The 18068-nt window shown below is 40.4% G+C and overlaps 1 protein-coding gene across 9 annotated transcripts in view; it reads left to right on the top strand.

Moving 5' to 3' along the window:
* Window positions 1-18068, top strand: part of SPATA7 (spermatogenesis associated 7) — an 87267-nt gene that overhangs the window by 55606 nt on the left and 13593 nt on the right. For all 9 annotated transcript variants that reach the window (XM_089778392.1, XM_075926748.2, XM_089778395.1 and 6 more), the window contains 3 exons: window positions 4225-4700; window positions 8267-8333; window positions 13665-13732. In XM_089778392.1, the coding sequence (XP_089634518.1) occupies window positions 4225-4700; window positions 8267-8333; window positions 13665-13732 (611 nt within the window). The remainder of the gene's footprint in view (window positions 1-4224; window positions 4701-8266; window positions 8334-13664; window positions 13733-18068) is intronic.

Here is an 18068-nt window from a genome sequence, read left to right as displayed (position 1 = left end):
GGCTTTGTTGCGCAAGAAATTGATGTTGCCTGTCTACACTGGCCTTTTGCGCAAGAAGAGTTGCACAAGAAGGCTTATCCCTGAGCGGTAGCGTCATAGTTCTTGCGCAAGAAGCACTGATTTCTTACATTAGAACGTCGGTATTCTTGCGCAAGAATTCGCAGCCAGTGTAGACAGGCAGCAAGTTTTTGCGCAAAATCTTGCCAATGTAGACATAGCCCAGGTGTTTTTGTAAAATGACAAATCCATGAATGTTAATATAACTGCATGTAAACAAATTAGATCCCTAAGGCTCTAGTCTGAAAAGCTCTGAATGACAAAACAGGTTTGTGTGAATTTGCTCTTTCATTGTATTCACTCATTAAGTAAATATCACACTGTAATTAGATGGACTGATAGTATGTACAAGAGGTGATGGGAGCACAGATTGTGTAAAATACTGATATTTACCAAATGAGATCTTATTCTCTGCTCTGTTAAAACAAGCTACTTTTCAGATATGTCAAGCACAAGTCCTGCCATTGTAGATGTTAAACTAGTAATGCCACATCCTGTGGCTTGAAGTGGTTTCTGTCATATGCAGGGTTTACAGCAGGGTTACTCAACACGTGGCATGCAGCCTGTTTGTTTGTGACCTGCATTGCAGTTTGGGTTTACACCGGGCTTAACATGCAGCCCATGGTTGGGAGCCAAAATGAAAAAGTAGTCAATATAATGGTCTTCTGTTGATATGCGTTTTAGTAGTTAAATTCCTGGACTGTCATTGCTCGTTAAAAGTGCTGTCATATGGGTGGAAATCAGGTAAATATTGCATTTTATTAATATCAGCAGAACTGACTTAAGTGAAGGCTGTGTGTTGTGTAGGCTTGTCTTAATCTTTATATTCATGCCTGTCAGTGTGAAAGAAGCAGTTTTCATATATTTGCACATATATATGCATGTTTATGCAACCACACTTAAGTTGAGGCCCTCAGCATGTGCTGTGAGAATCATTGTGGCCCCTGGGGCTTCCATAGTTGAGTAGCCCTGGTTTACAGTTTGATTAAATGGCTTCCAGCATCCCCACTGTAAAATTGTTCCTTCATGCTTCAATTTTCTTTTGGAAGAACACGATTGCAGTGTGGATGTAATTGAAGTTTTTTCAGAAAATACTCATTTTTCTGAAGAAAAAAAAAAGTCTGTAGTGTAGACATACCCTTAGTCCTTGTGAAACACCATGAAGAAGAATGCATTTTACCCCTACCAATTGTAAAAATACAAGCTGTTTGCTCAATTTATTAGCATATCAGCATTCTCAGATGGTTGTTCTCAGTAGGATAGTTACATTTGTATTAAATTTGGAACAAAATGTAATGAAAACAAAGGGAAATATGTTACATGTGAGCAATTTGTACAGCGATTTGTTTTTGATGGTCTTTCTAGTGAGAAGTTTTGTTTATTTTTGGGCTGTTACAAGAACTGAAAAATACCATAAATTTCATCACTTATCATTTTAGTTTAAAATAACATGGATTCTGAGAGTGCAAAAATAAGATATAGGTGTTATTAGGAGGGAGGGAGGGAAAAACAACACATTTGTCCTTCATTGCCCATGTTTCTCAGCTGTTTATTTTTGAACACCCATGGCCAGATACACTCAGGTGTCCTCCAGAGCTTTCCTCCATTCTAGAGACACAGAGTAGCCATAAACTGTTAACTCTACATTGGATTCCCACTCAGATGGGAATTTGCAATTGAAATAGCACCGTCCTCCTTCAGCCCCCACCACAGGGAACATGTCCATGGTGTCTGTAGGCCAGAGCAGTGCCTAGCTGCTGGATCAACCCTGGCCATTGGCAGCTAGTGTAGATTAGAGAAGCTTTACTTTAAACCAAAGACTAGTCAAATGGCCAGACAGTATCAGGATAAGGGGGCATAAATATGGCTAAAAGTCACCTTTGCAAATGGACTCCTCTAAACTCTGCTTGACTATGACCCAGGATCTGGGCCTAAAAGTTGAACATGTTAAATTCAATTATAATACTGTGTTTTTGCCCAATAGTAAATATGTCTTTGTTTACATTTAGATGAAGTAACATCATTTTAATCTCTGCGATAAAACAGTACTAAATATTTTGTAGTTCAGTGCCTATCTTAATACCATTGAATTTCCTGTTAAATAAATTGAACTAGTGATAAAATTCTTCACTTTCTGCTCTAAACTCTTATGTACCATGAAACAGCAACTACTTTCTTTATAAAAGGTGGCTGCATTTCAATGTTGTGTGGGTTATATTAAAAATAAAATAATTTTGTAAAAACACTTTGGTATCCTTGAAGACAAATACTCTATAAATGTGTTATTAATTGGCCCTCGGATGTGGAATTGGGTGCTAAAATGCAGGAGCCATGATAAAATCTTAAAACATAGAGATTAATACGATGGAAATTAACATTGTCAGTTTAAGACTGGAGGAAGGATTTGTCATTTTTTGCCAAAAAAAGTGCCAAAAGATAGAGAGATTTCTACATTTATAGTGTCATAAAGATATGTATGTATATATTTCCCAATGTAAGGTCCAGTCATTTCAGATTCACTTTCTGCTTGCCTTTCATGGCAGAAATCTTCCTGCCACTGTTGTAATCATGTGGCATTTCTGAGGAGGACATTGCTTAGAATCAAGGCTTTGTCACACAATTATCTGTAATCATTTGGATGAAAGCCTGCTGACGGACTGAATTGCATATTATTTTTCAATTAATTTGTAAAAGAAGCTAGATATTTAAGATCATTTTAAACTCATATACATTCCTGAATGTATTTTATTTGTGAATTCAGTTGCTTTGGCTCCCTTCTTTTATTGCTTTTAAAGTACTGTATTTGCTGCTTAATCTTTAGTCATATACTGGTCAATTCTGATCTACCTATTCCTAATGAATATGTTGGATATTTATCATATGAAAAGTTTATATTTCTGAACCTAAACTTGAAGTTTACAAGAAATCTGGTAACTAATTAAGTGAATAAATAAAATTCTTCTCTTAAGAAACCCCTTTCTATATTCACATAAATTTACATTTTCAACATTTAATTATAAGATTACTAGGCAGGCAGTCCCATTGAGTGTAACAAACAATGAATCCCTCATTTTAAGAAGCCTCATCAGTTTAAAATGAATTGAATTGGCAGGTTTTGTCAATTACTCTTTTAGATCGAGTAAAGGACTATGTTGTTTATACAGTATCATAAATGAGATGCGCTAGATGTGCAAACACATTTGACTTTACTGAAATGTAGAATCTTTATATAAAACACCTCCAGTTAAATTAAAATTATAGCTTGGGCTGCAGAGACTGAGGCTCTTTTTTACTGCTAGCCCTGCAAACTTCATCCTGGAATCTTAGTATTATGCTGGAAGTTTCTTTCTTACACATCATCCTCAGCAATGAAGGTGTTCTGCAAATCAACTAAGGCCTTCAGTTACCCCTGTACAACCTCATTGTCTTCAGTGGCTTCTTGTATGAGTGTTAATTGATTGAAATGTTGTATACAATTCTGTTGACTGGATGCAAGTACCTGTCTATATTGATTCTGCAGTGGTAATATAATAAAGATTACTAGGGTTGCCAGATATCTAATATTGATCCAGACAACCCGGTATTTGCGCTTTCCATCCGGTAAAAAAATTCAGAAAATACCGGACATGTAAAATGTCAGTATTTCTTTGTTTTTCCCGGCTCGGGCATCCGATGGAAGGGCGGTTGGGACATGTGGCGCAGCTTGGGCTGGCTGAGGCGGGAGGAGGATGGAGTGGGCTGGGAATTAAAGGGGCTGCCTTTCCTTTTTTTTGCTCAACAGGTTTGGGTTCGGTATTTTTTGTCAAACCATCTGGCAACCCTAAAGATTACTATGTTTTTGCCTCTAAAACCCACAGGGAGCCTACCTATTGAATAAGGCTGTGCAGTTTTTATGTTAACATTTTTCAGAGTAGAAGTGTACAGACATTTTACTGTATTAACAGAAAGTGTAATTTGTTAAATTTTTAGTTTCATAATTTATAATTATTTCCTATTTAAATATTTCCTTTATTTTAGCTCAAACCAATTGTTCACACCAATTTTTGAGATAAATAGTTCTTTGACATTGTTTATGTTCCTCATACTTTAGATGTGCACCCTGTAGTCTCTTGAAAAAAGCAAGGTAAGCAGTTATTTCATTGAACATTACCATTTGTGTTTTTCTAGAATTCATTTGAAGCAGAAGCAAATGACCAGCTATCACCTCAGGCACAAAATGTGCAGAAGTATTTGTCTAGATCATTATTATCTTCGGATAGGCAAGGCCTGGATCTTCCCAACCCTGCAAAATGTGCTAGAAAAGATACTCGGAAAATATCTAACGCCTCAACCTCTAATTCAAATGCTTCAAGTCCGCAAAGAAAATACTCTGGACTTTCATACAGTTCCTCTGCTGAAAGTGTTATGAACATCAGTCATTCTCACAACCATCGGAGTACTGAATCCAAAGTGTACACTGGGGATCTCTTAGATAGACATTCTGACCGCTTTACTGACTGTCACCAACCATTCACTCCACGCACCTTAAAATCAGATGCTAAATCCTTCCTGTCACAGTATAGGTATTATACTCCCGCTAAAAGAAAAAGGAAGGACCCCCCCAAGCAGCAAGTGGAAGCAGAAACACAAACGGACTTAAGCAGGTACAGAGACTAACATATAATTCTAAAATAGTGTTATTTAAGTGTTAATCATATGAGGCTCTTCATAAAGCAATAGAAATATAGCCGTGTTAGTCTGGTGTAGCTGAAACAAAATACAGGACTATGTAACACTTTAAAGACTAACAAGATGGTTTATTAGATGATGAGCTTTCGTGGGCCATACCCACTTCCTCAGATCAAATAGTGGAAGAAAATAGTCACAACCATATATACCAAAGGATACAATTAAAAAAAAAGAACACATATGAAAAGGACAAATCAAATTTCAGAACAGAAGGGGGATGCGGGGGGGGGGGAAGGTAAATGTCTGTGAGCTAATGGTATTAGAGGTGATAATTGGGGGAAACTATCTTTGTAATGCGTAAGATAGCTAGAGTCTTTGTTGAGCCCCCGCGTAGAGTGTCGAATTTTAGCATGAATGACAGTTCAGAGGATTCCCTTTCAAGTGCAGATTTAAAAGGCTTCTGAAGCAGGATGCAGGTAATTAAGTCGTTGAGACAGTGTCCTTTCTGGTTGAAATGGCAAAAAACTGTTTTTTCTTTGTGATCCTGTGTAATATCTGTTTTGTGGTTATTTTATTAGAAGTGGATCTAGCCCACGAAAGCTCATCATCTAATAAACCATCTTGTTAGTCTTTAAAGTGGTACATAGTCCTGTATTTTGTTTCATAAAGCAACATACTCTGTTGAAGTCTTCCCTTATTTACACAGGTGCAGGTCCAGCATAATTTAATTGAAATCTCTGCAATTCTTCCAGACTTACAACTGGTGTAAATTAGAGCAGAATATTATCTTTTGTGTTAAAGAACCCCCCAAGAACTTGCTGAAGTCTGTATGATAGGCTATGGACCTGATTCTCTACTCCCTTTTACATTGTATCGCTATTTATACCTGTGCACTCTGGATTTCAAATCGTTCCCGTTCCTAATGGTAGTATTCTACATGCTCTTTGCACTGGTGTCAATGTCCCCACAAAGTACAAAGAGGTAGAGGCTCATTCTCCAAGTATCTGTTCTCCCTGCTCGCTCTGTTTTTTATATTGGGTTTCTCTGTCTTCTCTCAGTTTCACACATAAGCCTTCCCTCCTGAAGCTCCTGCAGTCTATAGAGTACAGGCAGTCCCCGGGTTACGTACAAGATAGGGACTGTAGGTTTGTTCTTAAGTTGAATCTGTATGTAAGTCGGAACTGGCGTCTAGATTCAGCCGCTGCTGAAACGGATCAGTTTCAACAGCGGCTGAATCTGGACGCCAGTTCTGACTTACATACAGATTCAACTTAAGAACCCCAGGCGTCCCCAAGTCAGCTGCTGCTGAAACTGATCAGCGGCTGATTCCAGGAAGCCCGGGGCAGGGGCTTCCTGTAGTCAGCCACTGGTCAGTTTCAGCAGCGGCTGACTTGGGGACGCCTGGGGCAGAGCAGCTGGGGTGCTGCTGGGTTGGTTCTGTTGTCAGCTGTAGACCGGGGGGGGGGGGGGGGCAAAGCAGAGCCAAGCCACGGAGCGCATGGGCAGCGGACAGCCCTGTCCGCTGCCCACGTGTTCCGCCGCTTTGCTTCCTCTCCCTGGTCTGCTGGAGACCAGGGAGAGGAACGGCCCCGTTCGTAACTGCGGATCCGACATAAGTCGGATCCACGTAACTCGGGGACTGCCTGTACTCTATAGCCTACTTAATTGCTTTTCCATCTCTTTTAGAAATCAGCCTGAATTCCTTTTTTTCTTTTGACTACGACGCTTACTGCCTCTTTTTCACTAAGCTGTGTGATTCTATTTTAGGTAAAACATTTTAGGACCAGTTTGTGTGAACATTTTTTACAAGATAAAATTGCTTTCTCTTGCACTGTGCTGCTGCTTGGAGGAGTGGACATATTAATGAGAGAGAAGGTAATTTTATTTTGTATAAATTGTTCCCATAGAATGAATTTTGGTGTCAGATTTTTTTTTCTTCTGAATTAAATTTAGGGACCTTCGTTGCCTCAGTACCTACATCCTTAATGTCCCTCTCTCTTATTTGGTCTGACTCTTGCTTATCTAGGGGTTTGATTATATCTTTCACCCTGACACCTGAACACCTCTAAATAAGAGAGCTACTGTGCATGTTTTGAGGAAACAAGGGATAGAGGATAATCTCAGTGCGGTTGAATGGCCTCCACTCCCTTCGAAGTCAGTAGGAGCTCAGGGGGGGTCAGTACCCCATAAGATCAGGACTGAAATCCATACTGTTAGAGTTCAAGTGGCAAGTGCAGCAGCCCCAAAAGCACTTTAAAGTAGGAAGTTCATTTTTTAAAATCATGGGAAGACTGAAGTAGAAAGAGCTCAGCCTCTATCAATTTCATAGATCATTTAAATAGGGTTCCAGATCAGAAATAAGGGCTTGACTGGTGGATGTAATTAAACCGTCGAACAAAAACATTTGCAAGAAACTCTGTGAGCTCTTCCTCCCTCCCTTCTATATTAACTTATTGCTTCCTTTTGATAGAGATTGTGACTAAAGAATATGGCCTAATGGAAAATATACTTCACCAGAGATAAAATGCAAAAATGCCTTTAGACATGAAAATTCTGAAAAGGTAGACCCTTCTATAGATAGGCAAATAGATGGAATTTCCACTGATACCTAGAGGAGAATAAACATTTTAATGTATATTTAAAATGAACACCTTGTCCCTTTCCATTTGCAGCAAAAAGGCATATAGAAGAAACATTACATTGAGCTATTTTAAATGGCTTTATTAATCAAATATCTTTTTATTAATACATGAACTACTGGTGAGTCTGATCATTTAATGAGATCAAGATTCCAAATATCATTCGATTTATGCTTCCTGCCACAAGTCTTTCATAAACCCTTTTGAGAATTACAGTTATTTCCTAGTTTTAATTCTTTTTTCCTTAGCAGTTGAAGTTTATGTGATTTATGTGACATATGTATGTTAATTTCATGCTTATGTAGGGTGGTATATGGGCCAAAATGTATACTCAAGTCCTCACTTTATTAAAAACATAGGCAGTATCAGTGCAAGTATCTCCTCTATTCTACCCTGTACTTGAAGGTAGTTCATCTTTGCTTATATTATTTCATATATCTTGGATTTCAGAATATTTCACGTGTGGTAATTTACCATTCATGTTTATACTATTGACTTGCAGTGTGTAGAATACATAATGTCCCCCTTGCATTTTATATTAATGTGTAGGGCAGCCTTCACTCCCAATTCCAGACAATTATTCTGAATGTTTTATTTACCCTTGTTTGCTGTGCAGTCAGCAGATCAATTGGGTGATCTAGGAATGACTTATTACTTAAATATTTCCAACACTGAAAACTGACTTTTAGATTCATTGTGAGGGTAGAAGCTATAACAAAAAATTTCAAAGATGCCTAAACAATTTGAATGCCCAATGCCCTTTAAATTTGATAGGAATCAAGTGTCCAGATCCCCTAAGTGGTTTTGAAAATTTCTGCCCATGCATATAGAAAACAGCTGTTTGAACTATGAGGCATGTATATTCTGAGAGACCTGGCTAATACTTTTTTTAACTTTTATAGTTTTCAATCTGAGAGAAGAGAAAAAGAGAGAAAAGATACTACCGTGCTGCAAAAGATCATCACACAGGTAATAAAAACAATATTTCTATCAGTCACTGAGTTGTTTTGACTACACACTCTCCCATGCTATCAGAGCCCATATTTTATCTCTGCCACTATAGTGAATAGCTGAATTAAATTGAATATTCTCGATGGGCTGACAGATGAACTTGATGAATGCAAGTATCAGAGGGGTAGCCATGTTAGTCTGAATCTGCAAAAACATCTAGAAGTCCTGTGGCACCTTATAGACTAACAGATTTATTGGAGCATACGCTTTCGTGGGCTAAGATCCACCCATGTATCTGACAAAGTGGGTCTTTGCCCACGAAAGCTAATGCTCCAATAAATATGTTAGTCTATAAGGTGCCACAGGACTTCTCGTTGTTTTTGATGAGTGCAGAGTTCTGAAGGTATGAGCTAGAATTAGGGCTATTGGTTAATGACAGTTATTTCACATGATTACCTCAAAAAATTAATCAAGATTTTTTTTTAATCACAGTTTTAATTACACTGTTAAAAAATAGACTACCAATTTAAATGTATTAAATATTTTTAATATTTTCTACATTTTCTTATGTATTTTGTGTTGTAATTGAAATCAAAGTGTATATTTTATTACAAATATGTGCACTGTAAAAATGATAAAGAAAAGACATATTTTTCAATTTACCTCATACAAGTAATGTAGTGCAATCTCTTTGCCATGAACGTGAAATTTCCAAATGTAAATTTTTATTTTGTTACATAACTGCACTCAAAAACAAAACAATGTAAAATTTCAGAGCCTGTGAGTCCACTCAGACTTACTTCTTTTTCATCCAGTCTCTGAGACAAGCACATCTGTTTACATTTACAGGAGATAGTGCTACCCGTTTCTTATTTACCGTATTACCAGAAAGTGAGAATCAGTATTTGCATGACACTATGATAGCTGGCATTGGCAGATATTTACATGCTAGACGTGCTAAACATTTATATGTCCCTTCATGCTTCAATCACCATTCCAGAGAACATGCTTCCATGCTGATGATGCTCATTAAAGAAATAATGTGTTAATTAAATTTGTAACTGAACTTCTTGGAGAAGAATTTTATGTCCCCTGCTGTTTTACCTGTATTCTGCCATATATTTTATGTTATAGCTGTCTCTGAAGATGACCCAGCACACGTTGTTCGTTTTAATAGCACTTTCACTACAGATTTCACAAAGCACAAAGGAAGGGAACTAATGTGAGATTTCTAAAGATAGCTGCAGCGCTCAACTCCATGTTTAAGAATATAAAGTGTCTTCCAAAAGAGAGACGAGGTGTTGAGTGTGCTTTCAGAAATCTTAAAAGAGCAACACACCGATGCAAAAACTACAGAAATCAAACCACCAAAAAAGAAAATCAACCTTCTGCTAGTGGCTTCTGACTCAGCTGTTGAAAATGAAAATGTGTTGGTCTGCACTGCTTTGGATCATTATCAAGCAGAACCCATCATCAGCATGGACACATGTCCTCTGGGTGGTTGAAGCATGAAGGGGCACATGAATCTTTAGCATATCTGGAATGTAAATATCTTGTGCCACAAGCTACAACAGTGCCATGAGAATGCCTGTTCTCACTTTCAGGTGACATTGTTTACTGAATGAGAAATAGGACTGATTGGATTTGCTGGCTCTAAAACTTTACATTTTTTTTTACATAATTCTACATTTGTATGTCTAGCTTTCATGATAGAAATCGCATTCGAATATTTGTACTAGGTGAATTGAAAAATACTATTTCTTTTGTTTTTAATAATGCAAATACTTATTAAAACAAATATAAAGTGAGCACTGTACACCTTGTATTCTGTTTTGTAATTAAAATCAATATATCTGAAAATATAGGAAAACATCCACAAATATTTAAATCGATGGTATTCTATTATTGTTTAACAGTGCAATTAATCACACAATTAATTATTAATGGCTCGAGAGCCATAGCTGAAATGTTTAAAAAAAAATTGAAATAGAATCTGAAAAACTAGTTTTACAACCTGTGTGTAACATTTACAGTACAGAGAAGCACACTCATAAATATCTGTATACACATATGAAATTGAGATTAAAAAATGGAGACACTTGGCCCAGTATTATAAAACATGAGAATGTACACTTGAAGTTGGTGCAGTATTGTATATAGGCATATACCTGATCCACAACACAGTTGGTGTCTGGAATTTTTGTGCACCTGGGTTTAATCCTAGAACTTCTGGAGAGGGATTTGAATACCAGAGCCAGATCTCTAGTGACTTTTTTTATTTTAAATTCTGTAGCACAAAAAAGTCACTAAAATGTAGCAGCCTATTAGACAAGAATCTGGGGTGGAGACAAGGAGAATTAAAAATCAGTTTTTTTCTTTAAAAAATGTACAGGAGAATTTGTTTGGAGATGTATAAGGATTTTATAGCACTTGAGCTTGAAGATATACTTGAGAACTGGCCTGTCATACAAACCAGAATAATAAGAAGGAGCCTTTATATGCTGTTAGGTTAGAGAACTAAAAAGAACTTGTGTGAAACCATTCCGGTTCTTGAATATATAACAGAGATGCTTCTAGTACTCTGAAAATAAAAATAATTCCTGCTGTTGTCCACAATGGAATCTTGAGACCTATCTTTATAGACTTTTGTTATATAAGTTGTTAAATCTGATAGATCTATATCACATGATATTAAAGACCTAAATAGTATTTATATGAAAAATGGTTATAGCTGTTTAATATCCACAAGTGTATTAGGATGAGAGAATCAATAATCATGTTTCAAAAGCTCTGAAATAAGTATTTTACAGAATCTTCATTTTATAAAAAGCGTAAATAAAATATGCAATAGTTGATAGATTCTCATATTGTAGATCTCTAGGAGCTGTTTTATCAAGCTGTAATTTGAGGATTTCCTTGTTTCCTTCCATAGTTAATTTGAGAGAGAGAACATAGTACTTGATTTGCTACAACACCTATACACAACAGGATGAGTTGAGGCAGAAGTCTCAGTCTTTTGTGTATTTATGCCATCAGTCATTTTCTCATTACAGAAGATTTTATAACCATCTGTGATTAGTTAAAGCTCAGTTTTTTGTTTTTTATACTAACAAATCTCTTTGCTAGGTTCGGCTGCCTTAAGCCATATTGAATAGCATCTTATTCTATAAGTAATGCCATTGACTTTAGTAGAACTTTGAGGAGTAATGAGCATGAGGAAGGAGGGCAGTTTCTGTCCCTTGGCTAATATTTTTCAGATATGTTATGTGATCTTGTGATGATAATTGCAGTAGCACAGAAATGTCTGCCTTTTATCAAGGAATAATTTTCAGTAATTTTTGAATTCGCCCTATTGATTTGGAGTTATCTTAATATTTTCCACTTCCGCTAATTTTTTGTGGAAGAGTATGAACTGGAACTGAGATTCTTCAAATAGCTGTCAAGTTTGGGACCTCATCCTATATCCTCTACATAGACTTCTGAACAATAGTCCTGTCAGCATTAATAGACTTATTCACATGAGTAAGGACTTCTGACTAAAGGTCTCAGGATTGAACCCTTAAAGTCTGAGATTATGAATAAAGCAAATAGTTCCGTTTATGCTTGTGCGATATTTTCCTCTTTATACCTTGCCTGAAAATGACAGAGTGGCTGCATCTGAACTGGGTAGAAACTGATACAGACAAAGCTTTAATAATTAGATGTCTCCCCTCTAGTCCAACTGAGCACTGTGTATTCATATGGCAACCCCTTGTTGCATCAGTCTTTTTTTTTTTTTTTTACTGTTGAAAGAGTGACAGTAATGGAGCTTTAATGGCCTTTTCTGAATGTTGTTATTTAACATACAGGCCATGGACAACTTTAGTATCTATCTGTGAGCACCTGATATGAGGGGGATATTCTGGTGGGCAGTGCAATGGACTTGCACCATCAGATTTTATTCCCACCTCTACCACTGACATATCTTTGGTGGTTAGATAAGTCACTTTGTCCTTATTTTCCGAAGTGGTGAGTTCCCACAGCTTCCATAACTTCAGATGATGGTTTAGGTGATTATCATATATTCAGATTAGGTCCTTAATCTCCAGATGCATTAGTATACTGTTAATACGAGAAAGGTATTGTAAGGTTTTATTAATATTTATAAGTACTCTGAGATCCTTGAATAACAGATAATGTATGATCATAGAAAGTACGCTTATTAAGTTCACAGATGATACCAAGCTGCGAGGGGTTGCGACTGCTCTGAAGGAAAGGGTCATAATTCAAAATGATCTGTACAAATTGGAGAAATGGTCAGAGGTAAACTGGATGAAGTTTAATAAAGACAAATGTAAAGTGCTCCACTTAGGAAGGAACAATCAGTTTCACACATACAGAATGGGAAGCGACTGTCTAGGAAGGAGTATGGCAGAAAGGGATCTAGGGCTTATAGTGGACCACAAGCCGAATATGAGTCAGCAGTGTGATGCTGTTGCAAAAAAACGCAAACATGATTCTGGGATGCATTAACAGGTGTGTTGTGAGCAAGACACGAGAAATCATTCTTCTGTTCTACTCTGCGTTGGTTAGGCCTCTGTTGGAGTGTTGTGTCCAGTTCTGGGCACCGCATTTCAAGAAAGATGTGGAGAAATTGGAGAGGGTCCAGAGAAGAGCAACAAGAATGATTAAAGGTCTAGAGAACATGACCTATCAAGGCAGACTGAAAGAATTGGGTTTGTTTAGTTTAGAAAAGAGAAGACTGAGGGGGAACATGATAGCTGTTTTCAGTTATCTAAAAGGGTGTCATAAGGAGGAGGGAGAAAACTTGTTCATCTTGGTCTCTGAGGGTAGAACGAGAAGCAGTGGGCTTAAACTGCAGCAAGAGATTTAGGTTGGATATTAGGAAAAAGTTCCTAACTGTCAGGGGAGTCAAACACTAGAATAAATTGCCCAGGGAGGTTGTGGAATCCCCATCTCTGGAGATATTTAAGAGTAGGTTAGATAAATGTTTGTCAGAGATGGTCTAGACAGTATTTGGTCCAGCCATGAGGGCAGGGGACTGGACTCGATGGTCTCTCGAGGTCTCTTCCAGTCCTAGTATTCTATGATTCTATTATAGCAAAGGATTATTAAAACATAGTTTTAAAACTAATGTTAATAGATTAGCCGAATCACATGAAGATGATAAAATTCTAACATAATTCTTCTCCTGATTTTTCTAAGGTGGAATTTAGTAATGACTGTGTACTTGGCACAAACTGCCTGTCCCTTCCACACTCCTGACACCTTATGACTAATCATGTTCTGACCCTTCTTTTGCTATGTAGTGTTGCACCAAAAATAAAGATGTTCTCTCTGTGTTTGTAGGCTAAAGACACGTCTGCTCCAGCTGAGTCTAAGGAAAGAATGGATGCTCTTCAGTACTCCTTTCCAAGGTGCCTGATTTGCAGTAGGAAATATTTAAAGCATTCTTTATTGCTTGCTTTATTACTAGTCGTTAGGCTCATTGATGAGCATTACCATATATTTGTGTGCCCTGTTTTATAGCAAGGAGGTTTTGGAGATTAATGACTTTGTGCATACATAGGAAAGCAATATTCTCATTTTCCTTATGATAAAATTCCAACACAAAGCCAATGGATGAGACATATGAAATAAGTGAAGAAATCTTTATGTGCTGTAGCATCTCTTATTATGTAGGTCACTGTGTTCTTACATCCAAATTTCCTGTGTTTATCTTAGCAAGAATTTCCATTACACAGGAGTGAGTATGACAGAGTTAACACAGCTAATTATTCCTTGCACACACTACAACTAATATCAGAACTTACCAGCTATTTCTTTAGTTAAGTTGGCAGTGATGGTGTTATTGACACAGTCTCATAGTTATGCATGAATGAGTACCTTTTGAAGGGAAAAAGATTACCAATATCTGACTGTCTAAATTACCCATGAAGCAAGATCATACACTCAGTATGATCATACCTCCATGCAGCAGTAACTGGTGGTATTGTGTCAGACAGGGTACGGCTAGATTGTGGGGGGTTTTCTGGATACTGCGGGGGGAGGTTCAGGTTTTTTTGCGAAAGAGCAAATGTGCTCTTTCGGAAGCCCCTGTATTCCTCGTTCCATGTCGGAAAAGCTTCTTCAACAAAAGAATTGGAAAAAGGTATGCAAAATGCGGAGCGCGTTTTGCATACCTTTTTCCGACAAAAACTTACAGTCTAGCTGTACCCACAGATAATAGTAACCAGGCTTTCACTCTTTTGTTCATGGCTACCTTTTCTCCCCACTTTTTACAAACCCATCCCTCCACCAGTGCTGCAGCATCTTGTGTGTTGTGATGCTAACTATACCCAGGATAGCAGACTGCCTCCTATGAGACCATAATGCTTTTGTGTGTCCCATTACCACAGCCTATCCCATCCTGTACCCTATACAGCCACATTGCTAGCTGAGCCCATTGCTAATTATTTTTGATAATCCACCCATGATCTGCCTTACAGGCTAAAAATAAATACTGAGTCTTATGTAAAGAAAAAGCACAAGTATGTTTTATATTTATTTCCTACTAAGTTGCTGTAGGAGATCAAGTCTCACTGGCTAAAACAGACTTAGTGGGTAATGTTTTCTGTAAGGGTATGTCTACACTACAGAGTTAATTTGAAATAACAGACGTTATTTTGAATTAACTTTAATAGCTGTCTACACATACAAACCGCTATTTCGAAATAGTGGAGCCCTTATTTCAAATTAGGTAAACCTCATTCTACGAGGAATAACACCTAATTTGAAATAGCTAAATCGAAATAAGTGCTGTGTAGACACTTATTTTGAATTAGGGGTCCTCCAGCCCTTCCCAGTTTCCCCTGGTGGCCACTGTGGGCCTAACCAGGAAAACTCCTCTTCTCTCCCCCAGCCCTGGGGCCCTTAAAGGGGTAGACTCTGGCCAGACGGCACTTGCCAGAGGCAGGCCCGCCAGCAGTCTCTGCCCCTGACCCAGTGGCTCCAGGATGAGCCAGGCAGCCAGTGCCAGCAAGCCATCCTCTGCCTAGTCCCCCAGCACCCAGGGGTCAGCCAGGGGCCGTAGACGGCACGCACCCTCATGGATTAGTGCAGAGATCATGGACCTCATTGAGGTTTCGGGGGAAGCCACCAACTTCCATGATCTCCACACTAGGCAGAGGAATGCAGCCGTCTACGTCCACATAGTGGCCACCATGGCCAGGAAAGGCCACAGGTACACCCAAGAGCAGATGCGTCTGAGGGTGAAAGAGCTGCGGCAGGCGTACACCAGGGCTACCAGGGGCGGTACCACAGCAGGGGCTGACACCTGCTCCTACATCCCTGCCCTCGACCGACTCCTGGGGGGCGGGGCGGTCCGCGCCAGCCCGGGAGGCAGCAAGCAGGGACCGGAGGGCCCTGACCCGAGCACACCAGAGTGGCCACCCCCAGCTGTCCTGGCACCGGAGTCAGCAGGGTCATCCAGGGAGGCCATACCAGGTAAGTGCCAGCACTGTCCCCTCCCTGGGGGAGGGGAGGCGGAGAGGGAGACCAAGGACCGCGCATGTGGGCCATGCCTCCCACGGATCATGCAGCCACCAGTGCATGTGCGAGCACGTGCCATGCCACTCTTGGGCAGGTGACTCCAGCCGTGGCCCAATAGGCACATGAGTGTGTGAAGAGACCTGGCACACTCCCGACCCCAGGGCGGGACCCAGCAGGACGCTCTCCCTTCACACGCCCCCTCTACACAGAGGCAGGGGACATCTCCCCCTCCCCGCCCTGGCCACACTATACATGGCACAGGGCCATGGGTGCGGTCTTGGGGCAACTCCCAGACCCGGAGAGAGCCAGACATCCTGACCCTGGCCTCTGTGCAAGCACATCAGCTCTGACGGCGCAGGGCACGGTCGCCCTCACATCGTGTTGGGGGCTGGGCATCATCCACTGTGTCCCCAGGGAGAACTGACCACTTATCTTCTTTCTCCACAGCTGCACAAGCTGCCCGTGCAGGGCGCACCATCCCACCCTGGACTCCCGCACCCGCGACCTGCTCTGGACCATCAGCACACAACAGGAGTACCAGGACCAGTACCTGGGGACCCTGCATGCCCTGCACCACACCATCCAGGCCTGGACGCTGGAGGACCTGCAGCTCCACCGGGAACAGCTTGCTGAGGATTGAGCCATGAACGCAAACCTGCAGGCCCTGCTGCAGAGCATGCTGCCCTGTGCTGGTCCTGCGCCTGCTGCCCCCCCAACTACTGTTCCTCCTCCCACTCGTCCCCCCTTCCACCTCTTCCTCCTCAATCTCCGCACCCTCCACCCCATCCCCCCGGGGACTCCAAGGCCCCCTTCCCCACCGTGCTGGGAGGCGATTGGCCCGGCGAGACCCCCAGCCCTGAGTGCTGAGCTTCCCCTTCCCCTTGCTTCCCCCTTCCAGCTCCCTCGTCCCAGTTTTCCCCCTCCCCTCTCCCATCCTTTCTCCTGCCCTCTCCGGCCTCCTTTCCTGCATCTCCCCAGAGTTTCATTCCCGCTCCCCAGTTGTGTTAAATAAAGACAGGTTATATTTTTGAAAATACATGTCTTTTATTTGACATCAAGAAGGGGGGGGCTAGGGAAGGATAAGTGGAAGGACGAAAGGGAGGAATGGGGCACAAGCCCCCAGAGGGGCAAACCGGAGAGACTGTTAGTGCTCCTCAGGGTGGAAGCTCTCCTGCTGGGCCCCCTGGATCCTGACATCCCCTCGATGGTCCTCCCATATGGCAGCCTGCAGACAGTGCAGCCAGGCTGCTGGCAATGTGTCCACGGGATGCAGCAGAGTCCCCTGGGGCAGGTCTGGTTCCATGTTGCAGAGTGCCGTGGTGTCCTGAGTGAGGGCAAGCAGAGCACTCCGAGACACGAATGTTTTGCTGTCCCTCAACGAGGTAGACCAGCAAGCAGAGAAACCTAAGAACTGTCTGACTGGGATGAGGGGTCTGGTCCCTTTAAGCACGGATCTCGGATAGCCTGAGGCAGCAGCCCCACACACTAAGTCTGACCCTGATGTCCTTTTGGCACTGGTTCCAGCCGGCCTTATCTTTGAGTCAGAGTCCACTCAATGTGGACGAGCTATTTCAAATTATAAAAACGCTATTTCTATTTAGTTTTTGTGTCTAGATGCGTTATTTCGATTTAGCTTATTTCGAATCGAAATAAGTTAATTCGCAATAGCGCTGTAGTGTAGACATACTCTAATAGAAGAGCCAGTGTTAGGTAAACTATAAATCAGTAAATCAATGAAAGCTCTACTTCTGAAATATTTTCCACTAGAAATCTCGGAAATATTGTAAATCATATATTGCTGCCTCTTTGGTTCTTGTCTCAGTTTCTGCCCAAAAAACAAACATAAATTTAGCTAGTTTTCAAGTCTCAGAGGGGTAGTCATATTAGTCTGTAACTTTAAAAGCCATGAGTAGTCCTTTGGCATCTTAGAGATTAACAAAAATATATACAGTATCATGAGCATTTGTAGGTAAAACCCACTTCATCAGATAAGATGGAGTGGAAATAACAGAAACCAAGATATTTATAATGGTGGGGGCGGAGTGGAAGTATCAGTCAATTGTAGGACCAGTGCTACTGAGGCTAATTAAGTGGGCTGGAAGTGTCCCATTCTTAGCTTTTGATGTAAAAGTGCAATTGTTAAAGCCAGGGAAGACTGGCTTTATAATGTGACATCCAGCTAATGTCTTTGTTCAAGCCAGGAGTAACAGTGTCATATTTGTA

The sequence above is a fragment of the Pelodiscus sinensis genome, chromosome 5 (assembly GCF_052426305.1).
Source record: "Pelodiscus sinensis isolate ZL-2025 chromosome 5, ASM5242630v1, whole genome shotgun sequence".
Taxonomy (NCBI): Eukaryota; Metazoa; Chordata; order Testudines; family Trionychidae; genus Pelodiscus; species Pelodiscus sinensis.
This window is presented reverse-complemented; position numbering and strand designations above follow the sequence as displayed.